Source organism: Myxocyprinus asiaticus, chromosome 2, assembly GCF_019703515.2.
Source record: "Myxocyprinus asiaticus isolate MX2 ecotype Aquarium Trade chromosome 2, UBuf_Myxa_2, whole genome shotgun sequence".
NCBI lineage: Eukaryota > Metazoa > Chordata > Actinopteri > Cypriniformes > Catostomidae > Myxocyprinus > Myxocyprinus asiaticus.
In genome coordinates, this window is record NC_059345.1 from 58,532,585 (window position 1) to 58,554,080 (window position 21,496).

Here is a 21,496-nt window from a genome sequence, read left to right on the forward strand (position 1 = left end):
TTTTCATCCTTATTTTCTACATTTTCAAAGAAAAATAACAAAATAAAATCATCGGAAATTTGTTTTGGGTGGGTCAGTGGCCATACCTTTCAAAGACAACTAATGTCACAGACACAGAGCCAAGCTGTTCCTTGTTTCCTATGTGGAAACATGTTAGTCTGTTTTGTGTTTGCACTTTGCCATTTGCTTTAATGTGTTTTCCCAAGCTTATTCTGCACACATGCACTGTACAATTTAAAACCCTCATCATGTAGCCAGTAAAAAGTGAGGGGGAAAACCTCTGCTTCTGATGACAAGGAGTGGAGGGGATAGTTGGTAGCTGTAACCCAGGCAGCAACACAATAAATGAACAATTATGAAGTCACACTAGACTGGTTTGTACATGTTTCACACATGTGGCATTGTCTAGAGCACGGCAATTAAACTTAGTTTATTTGCGAATGGCAGAGCATGACCCAGTTTTTGAGATCAAAGAGAGGGCAATAGTGCATTGGCAATGGCAAATACAACTGGGCAATGACTTGGGGCTTCAGAATTTATAGGTTATGCACCCTATCCCAGACATGACATATAAGCGGTAGCAGAGCAACCACTAAATAATAATAATGACTGTAGGAGTGTCATTACATGAATAATTCAGAACTATGCATGTCGGGGGGAAAAATATGTAAAAATCTTACCAGCTCTGGCATAGAAATTGTAGTGCTGTTGTATTCCTATCCATAAAAGCAGCATCTGTACCAAGGAAATTGACCATGGTCAAATACAAAATTATACTGTTATACTTTGGGGGTATCATAAGTTCTCAGATAGTAATATGTAAGTGTTGTTACAAATCGGCCTCTTTGCAGAAGCTCTGGTGGGACATTAGTGGTATACATGAGACTGAGTATTTTCTCAACTTCCTGTTTGTATTTATCTATTTAATCAGGAACAATACACATTAAGAAACATAATATCAGTGTAAAATGTGCCAGATTTAGCCAATATGCCAAATTTTCATCTGCTGTACCTGGGCAAGTTGATGTTAAAAAGGAGAAATAAGAAAAATAAAGGGGGGAGGGGGAGAGAGAGAGCAATCACAGATCACTTAAAAAAAAAAAAAAATTCAATTCGTATAAACTACAATATTACATTTATGCATTTGGCAGACGCTTTTATCCAATGCGACTTACAGTGCACTTATTACAGGGACAGTCCCCCTGGAGCAACCTGGAGTTAAGTGCCTTGCTCAAGGACACAATGGTGATGGCTGTGGGAATTGAACCAGCAACCTGGCAACCAGATTACCAGTTATGTGCTTTAGCCCACCAACACCACCACATTACACTAAATACCTATAAATGTTGATAGTTTTGATTAGACATCAACCAAATTTTTAGTTGTTTAGAGAAACCACCATGACTTGTTTGATCTTTTAATTCTATTGGAAGTCTGTTCCAGTCATGGATTCCTCTAAAAGCAAAGGATAATTGACTAAAGAGTCTTAAACAACACTAAATCAGCAAATTTGATCAGATGTTCCCAGCTCAAAAAAGAATACTTAATTAAAATACCACAGTGATGGAAACTATTTGACTTTTTGACTAATACCTTAAGAGCTTGCTTATAGACAGTTTCAACAGGCTTAAGAATGGACTTACATGTTTGTGTCCAAGTAGTCATGCAATATGTAACATGTGGAAGAATCATAGCACTCATGAACAACACTGCTGCCACTTAAATCAAGCTGTTTCTAATTAATCTAAAGTTGGCTAGATTGACTTTCACTTTATTCACAACTTTCTTCACATGTTTTTTTAAAAGAAAGCTGAGAATAAATTATTATTCCTAAATATTTAAATTATTGTACTATATCAAGCTTCTGTCCCTGGACATATACTTCTGTTTCAATGTCAGAATTTGCTCTTTTTGTAAAAAACATACATAATGTTTTCATGACATTGAGATGTAAACATGATTCTTTGTTTAGTTTGGCTAGCAAATGTTAATCAAAGAACAGGCCAGGGGGGAGTAATTTACCTGCAGAATAATGTGTCTTAACTCTTAAGAGAAAGAATCAGCCTCTTATTTCCCTTCACTTCCCATTGGTCTTGTTTCTCTCTTTCTGAATCTTTCAGGTGCAAGGACCAAAAGTTCTGGGCCTATTTCCCTCTGTTTTAGCATGAGCCTCTTGAATTTACACAGCTAGACTAGAAGCAGAATGCGGAGAGGTTTGTTAAACCCAAGAGTATTCAAAGCCTACATCCCTTCAGCCATCACCTTATCATTCTTACCATTTACCGCTTATAAAATAACAATCCTGCGACAACCAGCCATACAGAGAGCAAACACAGACACCTTGAGGCAATAGCAACAAAAAGTTTTAGCAACATTCAGCAATTCTCAGAGGTGGACAGCTGATAGAGGATTTATGTTTCCTGTTAAAATGCTGATGAATTGAGTCATTGCCAAGAACTATAAAATGTGAAATCACCAAAGTTCTAGCATTCTTATATATATATATATATATATATACACACACACAATCAAAAGTTTGGGGTCACTTGCCTGAAATGTTTCTCATGATCTTAAAAACATTTCGATCTGAAGGCGTATGTTTAAATGTTTGAAATTAGTTTTGTAGACAAAAATATAATTGTGCCAACATATTAATTTATTTAATTAGAAAAAAAAAAAAAGAAAAAAAAAAAATATTGGGAAATGGATGACTTGGACCAAATAATTAAGAAAAGCAGCCACTAAGTGCCCAGCATATAGATGGAAACTCCTTCAATACAGTTTAAAAAGCATCCCAGGGTGATACCTCAAGAAGTTGGTTGAGAAAATGCCAAGAGTACAGATCTGCAAAATCTAGGCAAAGGGTGGCCACTTTGAAGATGCTAAAATATAGTTTTGATTTATTTTGGATTTTTTTTGTCACAACATAATTCCCATATTTCCATTTCTATTATTCCATAGTTGTGATGACTTCACTATTATTCAAAAATTTCTTATAAAGCAAATTTAGGAGAGACTATTGGGTAGGGAAGTGCCTGAAGCCAAATAAAGGGGGGGAAAAGAATATTAGTTAGACTGATCCAAGAAGCACAAGTATAAAGTGATATTTAAAATAAACATATCCAAAAGTAAAACAAAATTAGGAAATTGTCTGTGAACTGAAGCCAATATTACTAAAGTATTAACCTTATGAAAACGCATATAGTGCGAGTTCAAATCGAATGGCCGCAGTCTCAACTCCGTTTGTAGTCTCCGTTTATTGTACGCATCTCAGAAATCTGAACTTGTCAATAACTAACATTAACTTAAATACTATATCATATACATTTTCCACATCTTGAAAGGTCTATGTTAATGTTTTGTGTCAAAGAATGCATCAGGAATGAGGACCCATATGCAGGGATGAGTAAAGATAAAGATTTAATTAAATAAAAATAATTCAAACAGGGAAAACAAACTCACAAGGGAAGAAAAACCAGACTAGGTGGCTGAGCGAGCAAACACCAACTGATCAGCATGAGAAACAAAACAATCCAACAAACACAAGAGGAAATGGAGCATAATATATACAGGAAGGGCACACGAGGAACAGGTGAAGACAATAAACATAACAAGGACTAAACGTGGGAAGGTGATGAGGGTAAAAAGGAGGCAGGGTTTTGGAAGCACATGGCAAACAAACACAAAGCCATTTGCTAACTAACATGACTGACAGAAGAGCACATGGCAAGAGCACCTAACCTGAAGTCACGCACTCTCAAAAGACGAGACATGGAGCATGAGTGTCCAGATCCTGACTCAGAACAGAAACCGAACTAGGCTGAAGAGTCAGGACCCAGACACCATACTCCAAACATGAAAACACAAACACAGAACATGGGTGTCAGGATTCTGTCACCACAATAAACATGACTGATTAAGTGACAGGATCCTGACAGTTTTGCACGATTCACAAGCAAGGATTCCCATGTATTCATAAACCAACTACAGTAAGCACGATGTTGAATTCCTGACCTGAAGTGGTTATTTCACAGTGGAGCTCATCTGTTTGTGTCTTAAAGTTGACCATATTTACATCCACATCACCGATTAAAGTAATTTCTAGAAACTATAAATGTAATAGTTACATTTAAAATGGGCATTTTATTTAGTTTTGACGCACCTCCGGATTAAGCCCCGCCTACATCCGGTTCTATCCGTATACATACACAAATAATTTTGCCATAAAAACAGATACAGATAATGACTTCGCTCTGCACCCCTACTGCTTGGGCTAGTTGTGACACTGGGAAGTTGTCACAGGGGCTATATCTCAGTAACTATGAGGTTTTAAAGTCCAATTACAGAGGTTTTGGTATGTTGCTTTCAAACACCTAGTTCACAACCATGCTAAACCAGCATAATTTTTGATGGGCAAGTTGTCACATTTTTAGGTGGTAAATTGTCACTTGTGTAACTTGCATTTTAAAATTGGCCAGTTTATACAGTTTATTAATTATAATATATGTTGGCCAAAACAATGGTTAAGTATTTTTGTATATTACTTAATTGTTTTGTGTTTCATAATTGTTTTTCGGTTTAAATTTTGCGGCAAAGCCAATAATAGGCTGTGAAATGTCAGGTTATATTGTAACAACTTACCCAATATAGAATGACAGCATGCACTGCTGTTGAGGCATGTTATCACAAAAGGTCCACATGTGTTAAATGAACTGTATCTTTTTTCCTGAGCAATAAAAGCAGGTATAGAAGATGGATGGATGGATGGATGGATAGATAGATAGATAACATACGTGTTCTGTAGCTTTTTGTAGCCAAGACTTTTATGTATTTGCCTATATAGAAATTGACTAAGAAATAAACATACCCTGAGAAATAATAAATGGAGTACAAAGTGTGACAACTATCTCTTTTTTATTTCAATAGTCACGAAAGACAGACAAATTGCACTCGATGGCCTTGAACCCAACACAGAATAACTCCATACCACTGGGAACTCAAACAAACTCTTAGGTTTCAGTGAGTTATGTGGTGCTACTCCCAAGCCTCATCTAGAATAGAGCTGTATATATGAAAGCTTAAACCTTAGACCTTGGAAGATACCCAGTCAACTTGGTAAAGATTTTGCTTATCATATTTTTGTTTTGTAGCATTTACTAGCAAGGGTGACATCTTTCAGTATTCCTCCATCTTATGAATGAGTCCTTGTGTTTGTAGAGGAAACTTTCCTAAAACAGACTATGAAACTAATTCATCCTTGTTCTAAAGGATTAGGAGTGTGTCAGACCACTTAAAAAAACCTTTTCAAACTCAGTTGGTGAGTAAATGCATTTAGAAAGTGTTTATGTTTGTGTGTTAGTGTTTTTGTGTTGGATGCTTCCTTAGAGGAAAGGTAGGATTAAGGGAGAAAGATGTTGCGTGATTAATGCATGTTTGCGTGTTTACCCAAAGGATGCTTAGGATTAATTGTATGACTCAAAATCCACATTGCATTTGTCAGTGCTTTAAGGCTTATGTGTCCTTGTGCTAGTTAGAAAACCTTTGGCTTCATATCATCCAGGCATAGCCGCCCTGTGTTTCTCAAGCTGTATGGAAGTGAAGGGTGATGCATGGCTAGCAGACTTTGAGAACATCTCATCTTTATTGGTGTGTAGCCAGCAGGAAAGGAAAGAGCTATGATTTGATTCCACATCTCTCTGACTCAGGCACTTTTGTCATTTTGTCATGTCATTTGGACTGAACAGTTTTAGACTGATCTGAGGGCAGTTTTATTTATTGAAATGGTTACAAATTTTGGGTTGAGGAGCCCTGCCTAAAAAAGAAAAGTTCTTCCTAAAATTAACTCATCACTTACTTAAACTCTTGCCATCCCAGATGTTTATGACTTTCTTTTTAGAAGAAAATCTCCACTCTGTAGGTCCACACAATGCAAGTGAATGGTGGCCAGAAATTTCAGGTCCACAAAGCAAATATAGGCAGCATAAAAGTAATCCATAAGACTTCAGTGGTTAAATCCATATCTTCAGAAGCCATATCCTAGGTGTGTGCGAGAAACAGATAAAAGTCCTTTTTTTACTATAAATTCTCCTCCCTGCCCAGTAGGTGACGATATGCACAAAGAATGCAAATCTCCAAAAACAAAAGAAGAAGGTGAAAGTGGTGATTTATAGTAAAAAAAAAAGGACTTAAATATGGGTGTGTTTCTTACCCACACCTATCATATCGCTTCTGAAGACATGGATTTTACCATGGAATTGTATGGACTTCTTCTATGGTGACTGTTTTTGGACCTTCGAAGTTCTGGCCACTATTCACTTGCATTTTATGGACCTACAGAGCTGAGACATTTTTCTTAAAATCTGTTCAGCAGAAGATAGAAAGTCATACATGAGGGTGAGTAAATTATGAGCGAATTTTTGGGTGAACTATCCCTTTAAGTCAGCATAAAAAGATAAACATTACTGGCCGCTGAGAACCAAAGTTACATTCCTATTGAATTTTAAAATGTTATGTGTTAAAGGACAAATTACATATTTTCATGTAGACAATTCAGTTTTACATTAAAAGTGGAAAAACGCTGATGCTCCAGAATACATTTCGGCAAGATATTTTATGATGTTTTACGATGACCTGGACAACTGAGGCCACATCCACACTGTTCCGTTTTCAGTTTCCTAACATCATTGTTTTCCAAAGTATGCTGAAATAAAAAAATCTCCATTTTTGTTGGAGGATAAGAGCTGTAAACACATCAAAAGCAATACAATTTCAAATGAAAAGGATTAGTGTGGACACAGCTTGAGACTTCCCAAAAATATCAAAAAGTATTTTATTAATTAAAATTAAGTCTGTAGTTTAAAAGAGGCTCACATCCTTCAATCTGCAACTTCAAAGTGTAATTGATCAAGATATAGAACTGAAAGAGCTTTGAGGCAAAGAAAGCTAAAAGTGGAAGAAATTAATATTGGATAAAATGCAAAATATCCTGACTGAAAAACATTTGGTTTGGTCAGGCCATTAAAAACAACTGAACTAACAGACTTGTATTTGAAATATCCTCCCCAAAAAGAAAACAATCATTAGTTAGCATTAAATTAAGGCAATTAACTGAACCTAATTTATTGCAAATTTAAAATGTTAAATTTGTTTAAAACATAATTGTTATGTCAATACTGTTTGTATATATGATATAACATCTCATAGGATTGTGAAGTAATGTCAGGCAGTTTTGTGTTTTGGCTTAAAGTTCTTAAATTAAATTATTCCTGCACCTTGTTTCTGAGATGTTACATGCCATGGTTCACATGTCACCACCCACGCCTACATTGAAGGTTATGGGACACTGAACATCAAGTCAGCCCTGACGTAACCTTCCAGGATGCATTTTTGTGAGCTAGGGTCAGGTATCAAAACAAGTCTCTTGCTGTGATGGCATCCATCAAGTGAGACAGTGGTGTTGGTTTTGGTCGATTCGTTTGTGTTTGAAGCAGTTGTGGCCAGAGTTTGTGTTCACTTGAGACTTTTCAAATGGACGATACACTTTAAATGGGAAATCCAGGCCCTGCTCAAGGCTCTAATGCATTTAAATTATAATACTGAAATAATTTCTTCCTGGCATGTTAATGTATTTTTCTTAACATTTTCTGAAGGTCTGATCATGGGTTCCCCCATAATCCAAGCTGCCAATTACTCTAGGAATGAGTGGATGGATGTCTGCAATACCGAATGTACTCTCATAGAACGAACGTTACTATAACTACATTTTTGTAGTACAGTGCTGCTTTCTATGTTTTGCTGCAGTTTCCTGTTGAAATTAACACTAGAGGCGCAACAACAACTGTGCGTTCTATTCACTTTCACACAAATCACGGGTGCTATGGCTGTTTATGACCCTATAAACATTTATTTGTAGTTCTATTACTCACACACTGCTATGTTATTATATCAAAACACTTAAACTCTAATGCATCATTTGAAAAACAATAAATTGTAACACTTGTATTACAGACTTAGGGGCCTGGGTAGCTCAGCAAGTAAAGACACTGACTACCACATCTGGAGTTACAAGTTCAAATCCAGGGTGTGCTGAATGACTCCAGTCAGGCTTCCTAAGCAGCCAATTGACCCAGTTGGGTCATGTTGGGTTAACCTCCTCGTGGTCGCTATAATGTGGTTCTCGCTCTCGGTGGGGCGCGTGGTGAGTTGTACGTGGATGCCGCGGAGAATAGCATGAAGCCTCCACACACGCTAGGTCTCCGCTGTAATGTGCTCAACAAGCAACATGATAAGATGGTGCGGATTGACTGTTTCAGATGCAGAGGCAACTGAGATTTGTCGTCTGCCACCCGGATTGAGGCCAGTCACTACGCCACCACGAGGACCTAGAGCACATTGGGAATTGGGCATGCCAAACTGGGGAGAAAAGGGGAGAAAAGAATATTTTTAAATCTCTCTCTCTCTCTAAACTCCTGAGAAAACTCTTGTATTGTATTTCCCAGCAAGACCATTTCTCCTTCATTTCCATATGCAGTACAGAGCTGCAGCTCTTTTTTCCCAGATAATTTTATGCTATTGTTCCATTGTTTCTTAAGCTGTACAGTATTTCCCAGGAAGTAGAGGTCTGCGCGGGACTGCTTTTTCCATCCCGCTTCCGCAAGTTTCTATCCCGCACCCCGAGAAACTATCTATCCCGATACTGCCACAGCGGTGTCCCACTTGGTAATTGGCTCCACATGATAATGTGCAGCAGCACCACTGCCCACACTCGATACTGCTGCAACAGCACCCGCCTACGCTCTATACTGCCACAGCAGTGTCCCTTTCTCATTTTGACACTGCCGCAGTAGTGTCCCACCATGACAAAGAAATAAAGTTAGGTATTCTTAACTAAACTTTTGCTTTCCTTAAAGCTGCGTATAAATGTAATTGACATGTTTCCATAACTAACCTTTTGCTTCCCTTACAGGCGTGTATAAATGTAATACATTTACATATTCCTAACCATTTGCTTCCCCTACAGGTGAGTACAAACTAACCTTTGCTTCGCTTACAGGTGTTTATAAATGTAATAAAGTCATTTGTGCCCTACTTGATACTGCTGCAACAGTGCCCCATCTGATACTGCTGCAGCAGTGCCCCACCTGATACTGCCGCAGCAGTGCCTTGCCCATGCCAAATGTAATAATGTTATGTATTCCTAACTAACTTTTTGCTTCTCTTGCAGATGTGTATAAATATAAAGGTTATGTTTTCCTAACTAAACTTTTGCTTCCCTTACAGGTGTACACAGAGTTATTTATATTTCCTCCACAGGTGCTTTCAATTTCTAAGTTCCATACTTTTATTGAAGTGCATCTACAGCAATGGAAAAACAGCAGCGCTCCCACAGGAGCTCCTTCACTATGCCCCCAAATACTCAATCCGCTGATGCAGCAGTACTTTAAACTGCGCTCCCGCAGGAGCACCCCCTTTTTATTATTCTATCTCATCTACTCCAATGCCACAGCAGTGCCTTAACTCTGCTCCTGCAGGAGGCCCACTTTACTCTACTGCCACAGCAGTGTTTTACCATGCTTCCGCTGAAGCCCTTTGTCTTCACTTCTCAGCAGCTTTATCGAGCATTACAGCTGCAGTCACCATCTCCTCTTGTTCATTTCAAGCATCATATTTCCCTGTCTCTTGGTAGACCATTGAGTGAGGCTACCTCTGCAAGCTAGCTGATCTGACAGTATACCTATGGTACAACTCCCTATGGTCATACACAAGTCCTTTAATCTAAACCTTCCACCCTGATTGGCCCTTACGTGAGGCTGCCTCCTTAAGCTGGCTGATTAGATGCAATATATCAAAGGTACAGCCCCCTACAGCTGCATAAATGTCCTTTGTCTAAACCTTCCACCCAGAGCAGGCCCTTGCACGAGGCTGCCTCCGCAAGCTGGCTACTTCAATGTACTTCAAAGTTTACCAAGATCTAGCAATTCTGTCAGCATTTGATTTGGTGTTTAATTCACCATATTGTGCTTAATAAACTATTCTACTACAGCATTTTTTTTCACGGTCGCATACACATCTAAGGATACAATAATCTATAAAGCATTCATGATTTATCCAAGCCGTATACATTTTACCCTTTATCACTCAAAGATTAAATGGGCAGGTGAACTCGTGAAACTGCGTTATTAAACGAAAGTTCAGGAGGAGCTTGCTCATTTAATTTGCCAATCAACCTGCAGGCTGCAGAGTATATAAGCTGCCGCTTTCCTCGCTCTAGCGACAGTCTTTCTGACACAATCCATCCACAAGTGTTCCTGCCCAATAGCTTCCTCCATATAATAGTGCCATGTATTTTTGAATTAATGACATTCACTAATAAAAGTATTTTGACATTATCTGTAATCCGCCTGGGATGTTTAAAAGTGCCTGTTACAGTCTATAGACTCACATGCACATGCATATACAGGATGCATGGCACAGTTTCATATGTTAATATCACATGTACTCTAAATAAAAGTATAACAGGATTACAGTTTTATCTATGTGGTAAATTAATGAACATTTGCTGAAGATCATTCCAAGGACATTTTGTTTTAATCAGTGGTGATTCAGTTTTTCTGTAATTGTTTTTCAAGAAATTACTAAACCACCTTGTATCTACACACAAAATGATTAGTCTTTATACGAAATTAGGCTTAGTGAATGATTGAGCACTGAACATTTTTATTGTTATACTGAATAAATAATTAATTTTAATTTTACTAAGCTGAAGGACACACCATAGATTAAAAGATTAATTAGAATCAATATAAAACTAATGTTTAAAACTAACATTTACAGAAAAAAATCCAAAATACTTTCATTCCAAAGATCCACCTCAAACCTAGAATCTTTTAAAAACTTTTGAAAGTAATATAATTTAAATACATGAGTCATTCTGTGATGTTCAGTTGCTCTACACCAAAATTAGGATCACACAGCACATCACAGACTTAACTTAAGTCAGTTAAACCAAAAGGCTCTGTATAAGAATTATGGACCAGACCATAGTGGCTCAGTGTTTATAACCCACAGATGTGACCTCAAATGTTATTATATGACCAAGCACCCAACGCCCACCTCCCATGGTAAGGGCGCTTGCACCTGAGCTAGATTCTGTGTAACGCCTGTCTCTAATTCCAGTCAGCATGGGGAGAGTGGCATATAAGCAGCCATGCCTCCAGCAGAGAGAGAGAGAGAGAGAGAGAGAGAGAGACTGGCACAAGGAAGGCCACGGTGCTCCTGAAGCTGCTACGTTTAATCTGTTGTGTTTGTGAAGCTGATGTGTTTAAGTTACTATGTGCCTGTGAAGCTAATGAATTTAAGTCTACGAGTTTGTGAAGTTGTAAAGCACTGAAGTGGGTGATTAAAAGTCCTACCTGAGCCTGGAAAACCTGCTTCCCTGTGTTCTTCTTCCCTTCTGTTTGTGAGCTGTTACATATATAGTTATTTAACTTTTGTAAGACACTTTTATTGTTAGAAAGGCCATATGTGAAGAGGCGTGAATGATCATGAATACTGATGTGATTCACACCTGAGGAGACAAAGACACCTCCCCTATCTTTTCTATTTGAATATATTGTAAAATGCAATTTTCAGCTTCATTACTGCAGTCTTCAGTGTCACATGATCCTTAAGAAAAGATTTAGAAAGCTTTTGTAACATTATAAATGTCTTTACTGTCACTTTTGATCAATATAATGCATCCTTGCTGAATAAAAGTTTTAATTTCTTTCCAAAAACAAAACAAAACAAAAATTTTCCTGACACCAAACTTTTGAACAGTTGTGTATAATGTTACAAAAGCTTTCTATTTCAGATAAATGCTGTTATTTTGAAATTTCTATTCATCAAAGAATCCTGAAAAAAATTGTACACAACTGATTTCAACATTGATAATAATAATAAATGTTTCTTGAGCAGCAAATCAGCATATTAGAATGATTTCTGAAGGATCATGTGACACTGAAGACTGGAGTAATGACGCTGGAAATCCAGCTTTACAACACAGGAATAACTTGCATTTTAAAATATATTCATTTGCGAGCACAAGCTTCGTTGATGACAATGAGGCGGCATAAACACTAGTTAAAGCATAATCTAAACATTCATATTATTTTTATTTCTTATTACATATCATATTTATATCATACAGCATACAATTTAAATACCTGCTTTAGCTGAAACAACATTTAAATGTAACTAAAACGTACCTATTAGAACATATTTCAAATTTCAGTACTCTGAAAACTGGCTGGCAAGTCTGGAAATAGTCCAGCTAGTAAAATATGTACATGTTTATATAAAATAGCATGTCAACTAATATGTAAGTAAAACTAAATGACTTACTCATCCAAAATTGTATCCTCGGCTGGATCAAGTCGCTCTTCAAAATGCAAACTGCAAACGTTCATCGTCGGAGTCCTGCTCTTCTTCTGAGGAAAATGTGATCTCTTCGTCACTATCCAGGAGCTTCCTCGCCTGTGTAGCGTGCCATCTTCCAAACGTGCAGGAAAGTGAATGAACTTGATGCTTTTTAAGGCATTGTTGGGGGCGTTTACCATTTGCATAGATCGTCTCAGTACATTACCATATGAATAGCGCCCTCTGCGTGTGGGTGGGATCACATTAGCGATAATTAGCTGAGCCAGGAGAAACTGTACATCTCTTTAGTTTCATGCAGTTTACATTGCAGGAGAATACTTGTTTTTAAATTTGAATTGTTTTATTTAAAAGTAGACATTTTAAGCTTTCTTTAGACATATGTTTCATGTTTGTGTGATAAGTATTCGCTGAGTTTCAGTTCATTTTTGTGACGTGTTTCAGAAAGATGCTCGCGGAGACAGAGACGGCTGAAAGCACACCCTGTTTATTTTCTTTATTTTACAAAAGCACAAGGTTTTGTTCTTATTGTGAGTGTACACAAATAAAAGTAGACCCTTTATAGTTTCTAATGATGTCTTACACTTATCTGTATACCCAAAAATGACGGAGTATTTTAAGTTGTTTCCACTGTTATGAGGAAAAAATCCAGCAGGACGCGCCGGCGACCCCAGAGGGTTAAAGAAATATTGGTCAGATGATGAGGTGGGAATATGCCCACTGAAAGACAGAGGGGTCTTTTAGATGCATAACACTGGATGTGAGTGAGAATCCAACTGATTCATATGAGCTGGGGCTACACACGCACATTAAAGCAAGCATATAGACCTAAGTACAGTTGGGATCAAAGTGAACAAACCTATCCTGGAAGAATAGATGGCTGGTACAGATTTCCTTCTCAGAAATACTGTGATATCTGCTTGTTTAAACTTAAGGTAGGAGATGCAACTGCCAATAACTATACTTTTCTACACATTAGTTCTCTACGCTAATGATATCAGATTTAAAATGGTGCTCTCTATGGATTTCTTTAAATATGACTTCTTGTCATTAAATAGAATAGTCGAAATCTGAGCTCTGAGCTCCATTTAATAACATTATTTTGGTTTCATATGCTGTTATGTTAGATGGACACATTTATGCCAGAGTGTCAGAGTATTGAGGCATTATTAAGACCTTCACAGCTAATTTAACCTAATTTTGCTTTTAAACCCCCAATCACACACACCAATCAGCTGGTAAACTGATTCTAAATAATCCAAACCATCAAAGCAATCTGGTGTATTCTTATTCTTTTTTTACTGCTTCAGTCCCTGTCTCACAGTCTCATACTCCTCTGTGACAGCAGTCTGTTAACCAGTAAAATTATGAAATCCTTGCATTTCAAATACAGGTTAAATCAGGAACCTTTCAATGGTGTGGTTCCAATCTGATCTGGGGAAGGGCCACATGTGTTGTGGGTGAAGTTACCGCTGCACGTGCCTTAAAGCCAGTGTCTGTTGTGGCCCCAGTTCTCCCTAAAAGATTCCAGTTCGTTATCCATGGAAAGAGGCCAAGAGCTGAACATCAGAGCATCAGAGAGGCAGCCTGACAGTTTTTAATTCTCTTTTGTAATAGCAGACATGTTCTTCCACTTGTGCCCTCACTCACTCACTGTTTTTTTTTATTTTTTATTATTATTTATTTATTTTTTATGGCTGCCTGCAAGACCAGATCTTTATGCTGGTCTCTTCTGCTGGTAGTTTTTATAAGTCATGCCATCATTCCTTTTTTCTCTTTTCTTTCCTGGCACCTGAGGCCCAAGGTCTTTCTTGTATGATTTTCTACTCTACCATTTATTGTGTCAGATGCAGTTGCTCTCTTGATTTGACAAGCTGTGTTTCACAAAACAGCTTAGATTTAAAAGTACTGTATGACACACCATCATAGAGTGTTGTAGCTTTTGCTTTTGCATTAACTGCACTTGTAACTGTTTTTAAAACATGTGTGCCCACACAATCTGGGCAAAGACCACAATTTAAACAATATCCTGCAGTATTTGCAGACTGATCTCACAAAAAAAGCAACAAGAGGAAAAATGTCTGATATTTCCGAATATTTTAAAACTGCCCCTTCTAGTGGCCGAATCTAGAACTACAGTTGCGATGCATTGCGCAAACGTAAGAACCAACCGGGTCTCATAAAAACATGTTACTATACCTAAATTTATGCAAATTAATTTTCACATAGCTTGTTGAACATACCGTGGCAGTTTGCTGGTGAAATGAACACTAGACAACAACAATTACTTTATATTACACAATTCACGTTTAAAAGAACAGATTATCAGTTCATAAACACTTACATTTCACCCTGTTCCTCACACAATGCAATCGTATGACATAAAAACACTTTTACTTTAGCGCATGACTCGTAAGATAATACAACTGAAAATGCGTTGAGCTTGCGATGCAAAGGAGAGAGGAATGAGTCCGAAAGAGCACACGAGTCAACACGTGAGCCAAACATGTCATAGAAGTACAACAAAATGACGTGGTTGCATCAGCAATTGCGTTTTATTGCAAATTTGCTGTTATGACACAATCGGTTAGGTTTAGTTTTATGGTTTGGGGTAGGGATGTAGGTTTTGTGATTTGAAGCTAATAGAGCATTACAAGCTTTAAAAACCTCATCTGTTTGGGAGAACATTTCACTCACTTTTAGTGAAAAATAGTGAAAATTTCACATTGCAACTGCTGCGATACATGTGAGGAACCACATAATATCATTTTGCAAATATGTTGTCACAGTCACATAATTTTTTACTTCTTTGAATGGATGACATGAAAGGCACAGCATGTCCGATTTAACGCAAACCCTAAACCTAACCATAACAGCACTAAGACCAAAACAGCTTTCTTTCACTTACTTTTTTGCAAATGTAGTATCTGTAATGTAATATCAAAGGCACAGTGTGGGCGATTTTCGAGGAATGAACATCGCCCCATGGTGGTGCATGACCAGAATTTGGCACATTGGGTCCGAACACTGGTGGCAAAACATTCAGGAATTATCATGCTGATTTTCCTGTGTGATTGTGTTGGTATTTGCAGAAGTCACAGTGTTTTTGAACAACTGAGTTTTATCTGCAGGACCACACTACTTAAAGGAATATTCCAGGTTCAATACAAGTTAAGCTCAATCAACAGCCTTTGTGGCATAATGTTGGTTACCACAAAAAATAATTTTCCTTCCTTTTCTTTAAAACAAGCAAACATCGAGATTACAGTTAGGCACTTACAATGTTTGGAGGATTTAAAGGTAGACATTTGAAGGTTATACAGTAGTTTTATGAAAGCACTAACATCAATTCTTCTGTTAAAACAGTGTATTATTTTCGCTGTTTTGGGCATATTGTTGATGTCTTGTGGCTATACTTTTGAAACAGCGAGTATTTTAACATTAATGAATTGGCCCCATTCACTTCCATTGTAAGTGCCTCACTGTAAACAAAAATTTTGCTTTTTTCTTAAAGAAAAAAAAAAGAAGGGACCAGTCGAAATTAATATTTGTTGTAAGCAACATAACTGTATGCCAGAAATGCTGTCGATTTAGCTTAACTTGTATTAAACCCAGAAAATACCTTTAAGAAAACACAGTACACAATTGCGAGGGTAGGGTCCCTAACCCCATCTTGCACACAAAAGCACTCACAAACATATGTTCCCTTGACTGTAGCATGCGGACAGTTGGCAGCTGGCTTTAAAGTCTAACTGGACATCTGCGTTGCTTTACCTTACGCCCGGTAATTACACGGCCGACCTCTCAGGGCTAAAAACCACATAGAAGCTCAAACCCAAAGACATTTTATTAATTGCCTCTCTAATCAATCTGAACTTTTTGAGAACACACAACTGGGTAGACTGACATGTTCCACATGATTAAGTTTGAAGAGGAGACATTTGGGATGGAAGTCTGTAAGCCAATTCCTACTGAGGGAATTGAGAGTGAATGATCGTTTGCTGTTACTTGACAGAGTTTAGACTTTTGATAGCTTTTGGTACCCTCCCTGCTGCGGAGAATAGAAGCATGAGGAAATTTAATTGGCAAGCTATGTAAAGTGCATGTACAGTAGTGTCTGCATGGACTGAATGGAAAAGAATTAAAAAATGAAAATAGAAATCCCATTGAGGATGTCACACAAGGCCTGGCACACTCTTTCTGCAAATAAATAAATAAAAACACAAGTCGTGGGAAAAGTGTACTTCATTTGAATTCTGCATTTTGTTTTGTTTTTTCCCAACATATCAGGCCTGCAATTGGCTGCCAAGGTTTTTGAAGCATTACTGAAAGGAGGAAGAGAGAGAGAGAGGTTGAGGGAGCTGCTGGCTTACTGCATGTTTCTATTAAAGGTCCTATTAAACAACAGGCACCCGTGCGGAATGCAGATTTCATGGGGAGAGAACATGGAAAAAAAGAAAGAACAAAGAAGCAAGAAGTACCGCCAATACTGAAAAAATTAAGGCAGTTTGGAGAAACACCCTTCATCGAAGCATGCCTGAGTTGGCAACGAACATGCACTGTGAAAGCTGGGAGTGATGATACAAGACAAATGATTTCTCTCAAACTGAGTGATGCACACTGTAGCACTGTGTGTAAAAGATGCGCTTTGCAATTTTTTGTCTCTGTCTCTCCTGTATTTCATTCTTCTTCATCTCTTGCTTTTTGTGGGCTGATTTTATGAAAGACTATATGAAAGTGAATAGACTATAAAGAAAAAGGCACTGTATTATTTAGATGTGTATCAATATCAGAGATCAGAGATCAGTTTGCACTTAAAGGGATAGTTCACCCAAAAATAACGTCATAGATTACTCACCTTCATAGTGTCCCATACCTATATAACTTTCTTTCTTTTTTGGAACACAAAAGAATATCTTAGGCTTCTACAACAGCCACAGTCACCATTCACTTTTGTTGCATTTTTTCCATACAATAGAAGTATCATTCTGCCTAACATCTCCTTTTTGTTTTACAAGGAAGACAAAACAAAAAGTCATACTGTTTTGGAACAACATGAGGGTGAGTAAATTATGAAAATCTTAATTTTTGTTGGAACAATCCCTTTAAGTTGCGAAAGAAATTTACTCAAGATGTTACTTGGACTCTACAGTACAGATTTGTGAGCAACACAAGTCTTATGTCTACAAGAAGAAATCAATTCACTCAGAACTTTATTAGTAACACTGTGGTCTTTTGCTGTTGTAGCCCATCCGCCTCAAGGTTCGACCTCAAGATTGTCTCACTACAATAGTAAAGAGTGGTTATCTGAGTTACCTCAGACTTTCTATCAGCTCGAACCAGTCTGCCCATTCTCTGTTGACCTCTCTCATTACTAAGGTGTTTCCAGCTGTAGAACTGCCACTCACTGGATGTTTTTTGTTTCTGGCACTATTCTGAGTAAACTCTAGAGACAGTTGTGTGTGAAAATCCCAGGAGATCAGCAGTTACAGAAATACTCAAACCAGCCCGTCTGGCACCAAAAATCATGCTACGGTCGAAATCACTGAGATCACCTTTTTCACTGAGACTCTCTTGCACTGTTTCATTCTTTTTTTCAGAATAAGTGGTCATTTGCCCCTGTATTCTGCTCTAACTTGATGACAATAGCTGGTTTAATGTCCTTAGATTTGCAACTTGACTTGGACTTGTGACAAAAGAATTGAGACTTGACTTGGATTCTACATCACATTAGTGCCTCGTAGTAGTGCTTATGGGACTCCCATAATGGGAGAGAACCTTGCTTGATTGTCAGGGGAAGGTCCTGAGGGATGGCTTTTGTGCTGATGCACATGGTTTGGTGTGAAATGTTTTCCTTGTTTTATTTATGCATAAACCAGACACCCAACAGGCAAATTTGAAAGAAGCACATTTGATGGTGGCTGAGAAAAAGGCTGCAACTCATTATGGTACACAGTAATGCCTTTCAGCTAAATTTGACATCCCTCCAATTTTCCTCTCAAAAGGTTTAACAAATGTATAATGGACTATTGATCATGCCACTTTGTTGACGTTGCCACATTTTCAGCCTTAATAATTCACTTTAATTGATTTTTATAGAAGGGGAGATTAGATTAACACCATGATCTGGCTGCTTCCCACTCAACTGTAAAATTTTAAATGGCATGTTTGATCGAATCAGTTGTCTTTTTTATTTATTTTTTTTTACCAAGTTTGGATATTATTTTGTTGATACAGTCAAGCTAGTCATAAAAAGTGTGTCCTTTGTGGAAATTTTGCAAGCACTGTCTTAGCTCTGTTACAGTGACTCTCGACATCCTTAATGTTGCAGCCTGACTTTGTATTATTCCTGAACCTCAGCAAGTATTTGTGTTTCCATCTGCTGGTTAAATGAGGTATTTTCAGTGATTCATCACTAAGACTCAAAGCACTTCATTCAAAGACAGCTTTGAATTTGCCCTATCATTCATTATGTAAACTGTTTTCTGAAATTACAGAGGTAACAAAATAATTGAGACATCACTGTAAAAATTGGGTTTCTCAGTTGCAACACCAACGGAACCCTGGAGATCCTCCAGGTACCCTGACATTGAGAAACATATGCTACTTTTAGTTCGTGCAAGAACACTGAAGGACCATCAGTGGTTCTCTCAGTAATCCAACTATAAAGGAAAAGCTTTGAGGCACTTGAAATATATTTTGAAGTTCCTTGAGTCTTCACTTATTTGACATATGCGGTCAAATAGCGGGCACCGGGACACTCGCCTACTCCTCACTTAAGCTTGTGCGCTTCCATGTATAACCCTCAAATACCACTCAGCTGTTTGTGTCCTTCACAGTACACCTCAAATTTCTCGTAAAGGTTTCTTACATATATAAACGTGTTTTTTTTTTTTTTTTTTTTTTTTTTTTTTTTACAATCAAATAAGACTGAATATTGCAAAAACAAAACAAAAACAAAAAAATAATAAAAAAAATAATACAATATAATAATGATAGATAGATAGATAGATAGATAGATAGATAGATAGATAGATAAGAAAGAAAGAAAGAAAGAAAGAAAGAAAGAACAGTCGCACTGGTGCGCATATTGAACAGCTTTGTCTTGCTGTGCGTTCCACGCTGGTGTAGGCTAATCTGACAGTTAATGTCAATTTATTGTCATTTGGCATAACCAGGATGACATCTCATCTCGTATATCAATAAAACGCAGATGTGATTTAAATTCTCTGTCCTGCATTATTGGTCAGGAGTCAGGACACTGTAACTGCATAACCCCTTCCCAAACAATAACGTTAAATCTCAGCGCTACTACGATTATTTCAGCGCTCAGCTGTTATGAATTGCACTCAAACGGATTCACTCATAATATCCAAGTAAAACAAACCAGCGATGGCATAATTACAGTTAAAACGTTACCTGGTGGACAGTTGCAGTCAGATGATGCTTGACGGGCAGTCCTTATTCTAGCCATGTGTTCATAAGAACGCTATTAAAATAAACAGAAACAAACAAACAAGTGAACATTCCGTCCGACATGCATGCAGCAGTGACCACATGCAGGTGTACTGGCTAAAGACGTTGTACAGGTGACAGTCTGGAGAGATTTGATATTTTGAGAGTAAAGAATGCAATTCTAATAACTTCAATGCCCCAAATTGTGGTTGTGTGGATGAATATCTGAAGAGATACGATCACTCACCTGTGACAGAAGCTTATCCACTCTCTCCTGTACCATTGAATTAAACTGATCCATGGAGAGCCCATGAAACGGGCTTAAGATGCGCGCGCCACTTCCAATCTCCAGATCCACGACTCTACCCTTAATTTCACTGGTCTGAATACTCAGTAAAAAGCAAAACGCGAAGGAGACAAGAGAAAACACAAATGGTATCACATCCACGATCGTTCTAAAGTAGTGCTGCCGTTTGCCAGAGCCGGTGTCCCTCTCCATGTTAGCCGGGCTCCGGGGCTCTTTATTTGCCTCTGAAACCCTCATGACTCTCTCTCGACCGTATACTAATATTTGCGATCCCAAGTAGCGACGGGAGAATAGATCGAGTGACTATTTCTACTTGTATCAAGAATATTCTAAGGCGACGTCAGTAATAGCGGTGCGCGCGTCGTCACCACGGACCGGTGCGCGCTCATTCACTGAGAGACTGAGTGTGAGCTGTGACTGATTTCACGGCTCGTACTGTAGTAGTCCTCTGCAAACTTGATGCTCTACTGGAAATAAACCCATGCAGTCTTACGACGCACCCCTGACAGATTTCGTTGGCGAGAGATGTGAAACCGCAGACGAGCAGCGAATGCTTTGCGCATTCCACGCAATCCATTCATTAGAACACGCCTCCAAATCAACACAGTCCTTAGGAGACTATAATCAGGCTTTACTGGCTCTGTATGTATCCCTTCTCTATTACAAGCTGTATCAATTTGATATTGCTCATGTAAATTAGCAAGGCAGTGTAAAAATGTTTAAATGGGATTCTTCCATGGAGCGTTCCAAGGTGAGAATTACGCATTACCAGATGGGATTATAAACTAACAATACATAGAACATAAGATCCTGAAATGCTGAATAATACAGTTTAAATATATCATGCAAAAACTAAAAATATGTTATATTTGTAATGTCTAGGGTATCTACTGAGCCTAGCAACCATGCTGAAAAAAAAAAAAAAAAGAAAAGAAAAAAATGAAAACAGCCTAAGCAGGTTGGCTGGTCTTAGCTGCTTTGAGCTGGTTTAAGATTGTCACCCAGACTGACAAGAAAAAAAGTGTCTAAAGTCTGTCTAACACCAGCCATCTGACAAGCCAGACCAGGCTGGGCAGCCAGCTTAGGCTGCTTTTAGCTGTTTGTTTGTTTGTTTGTTTGTTTGTTTGTTTGTTTGTTTGTTTGTTTGTTTGTTTGTTTGTTTTTTCAGCAGGTAAATGAAAGGCACCATTAAATGCAAAGGCATTGTTTATTTAAAGATAAACTTTGTTATATGGCAAAGTTTCTATCCTTCCTCTGTGCTTATAAGTTATAATTATGGGATATTCGGCTTGTAGTGTGTATCTTTTGTTTTCCCTCCAA

At 37.9% G+C, this 21,496-nt stretch overlaps 1 protein-coding gene across 2 annotated transcripts in view; it reads right to left on the reverse strand.

Annotated features, from left to right (window-relative positions):
• LOC127455683 (collagen alpha-1(XXV) chain-like) overlaps positions 1 to 20,663 on the reverse strand; it is a 179,267-nt gene extending 158,604 nt beyond the window's left edge. For both annotated transcript variants that reach the window (XM_051723734.1, XM_051723743.1), the window contains exons 1-2: positions 20,117 to 20,663; positions 19,834 to 19,903 (exon numbers count right to left, since the gene is read on the reverse strand). In XM_051723734.1, coding sequence (XP_051579694.1) covers positions 19,834 to 19,903; positions 20,117 to 20,413 — 367 coding nt within the window. In that variant the 5' untranslated portion in view covers positions 20,414 to 20,663. The remainder of the gene's footprint in view (positions 1 to 19,833; positions 19,904 to 20,116) is intronic.
• Between the last annotated feature and the right edge of the window lie 833 nt (positions 20,664 to 21,496).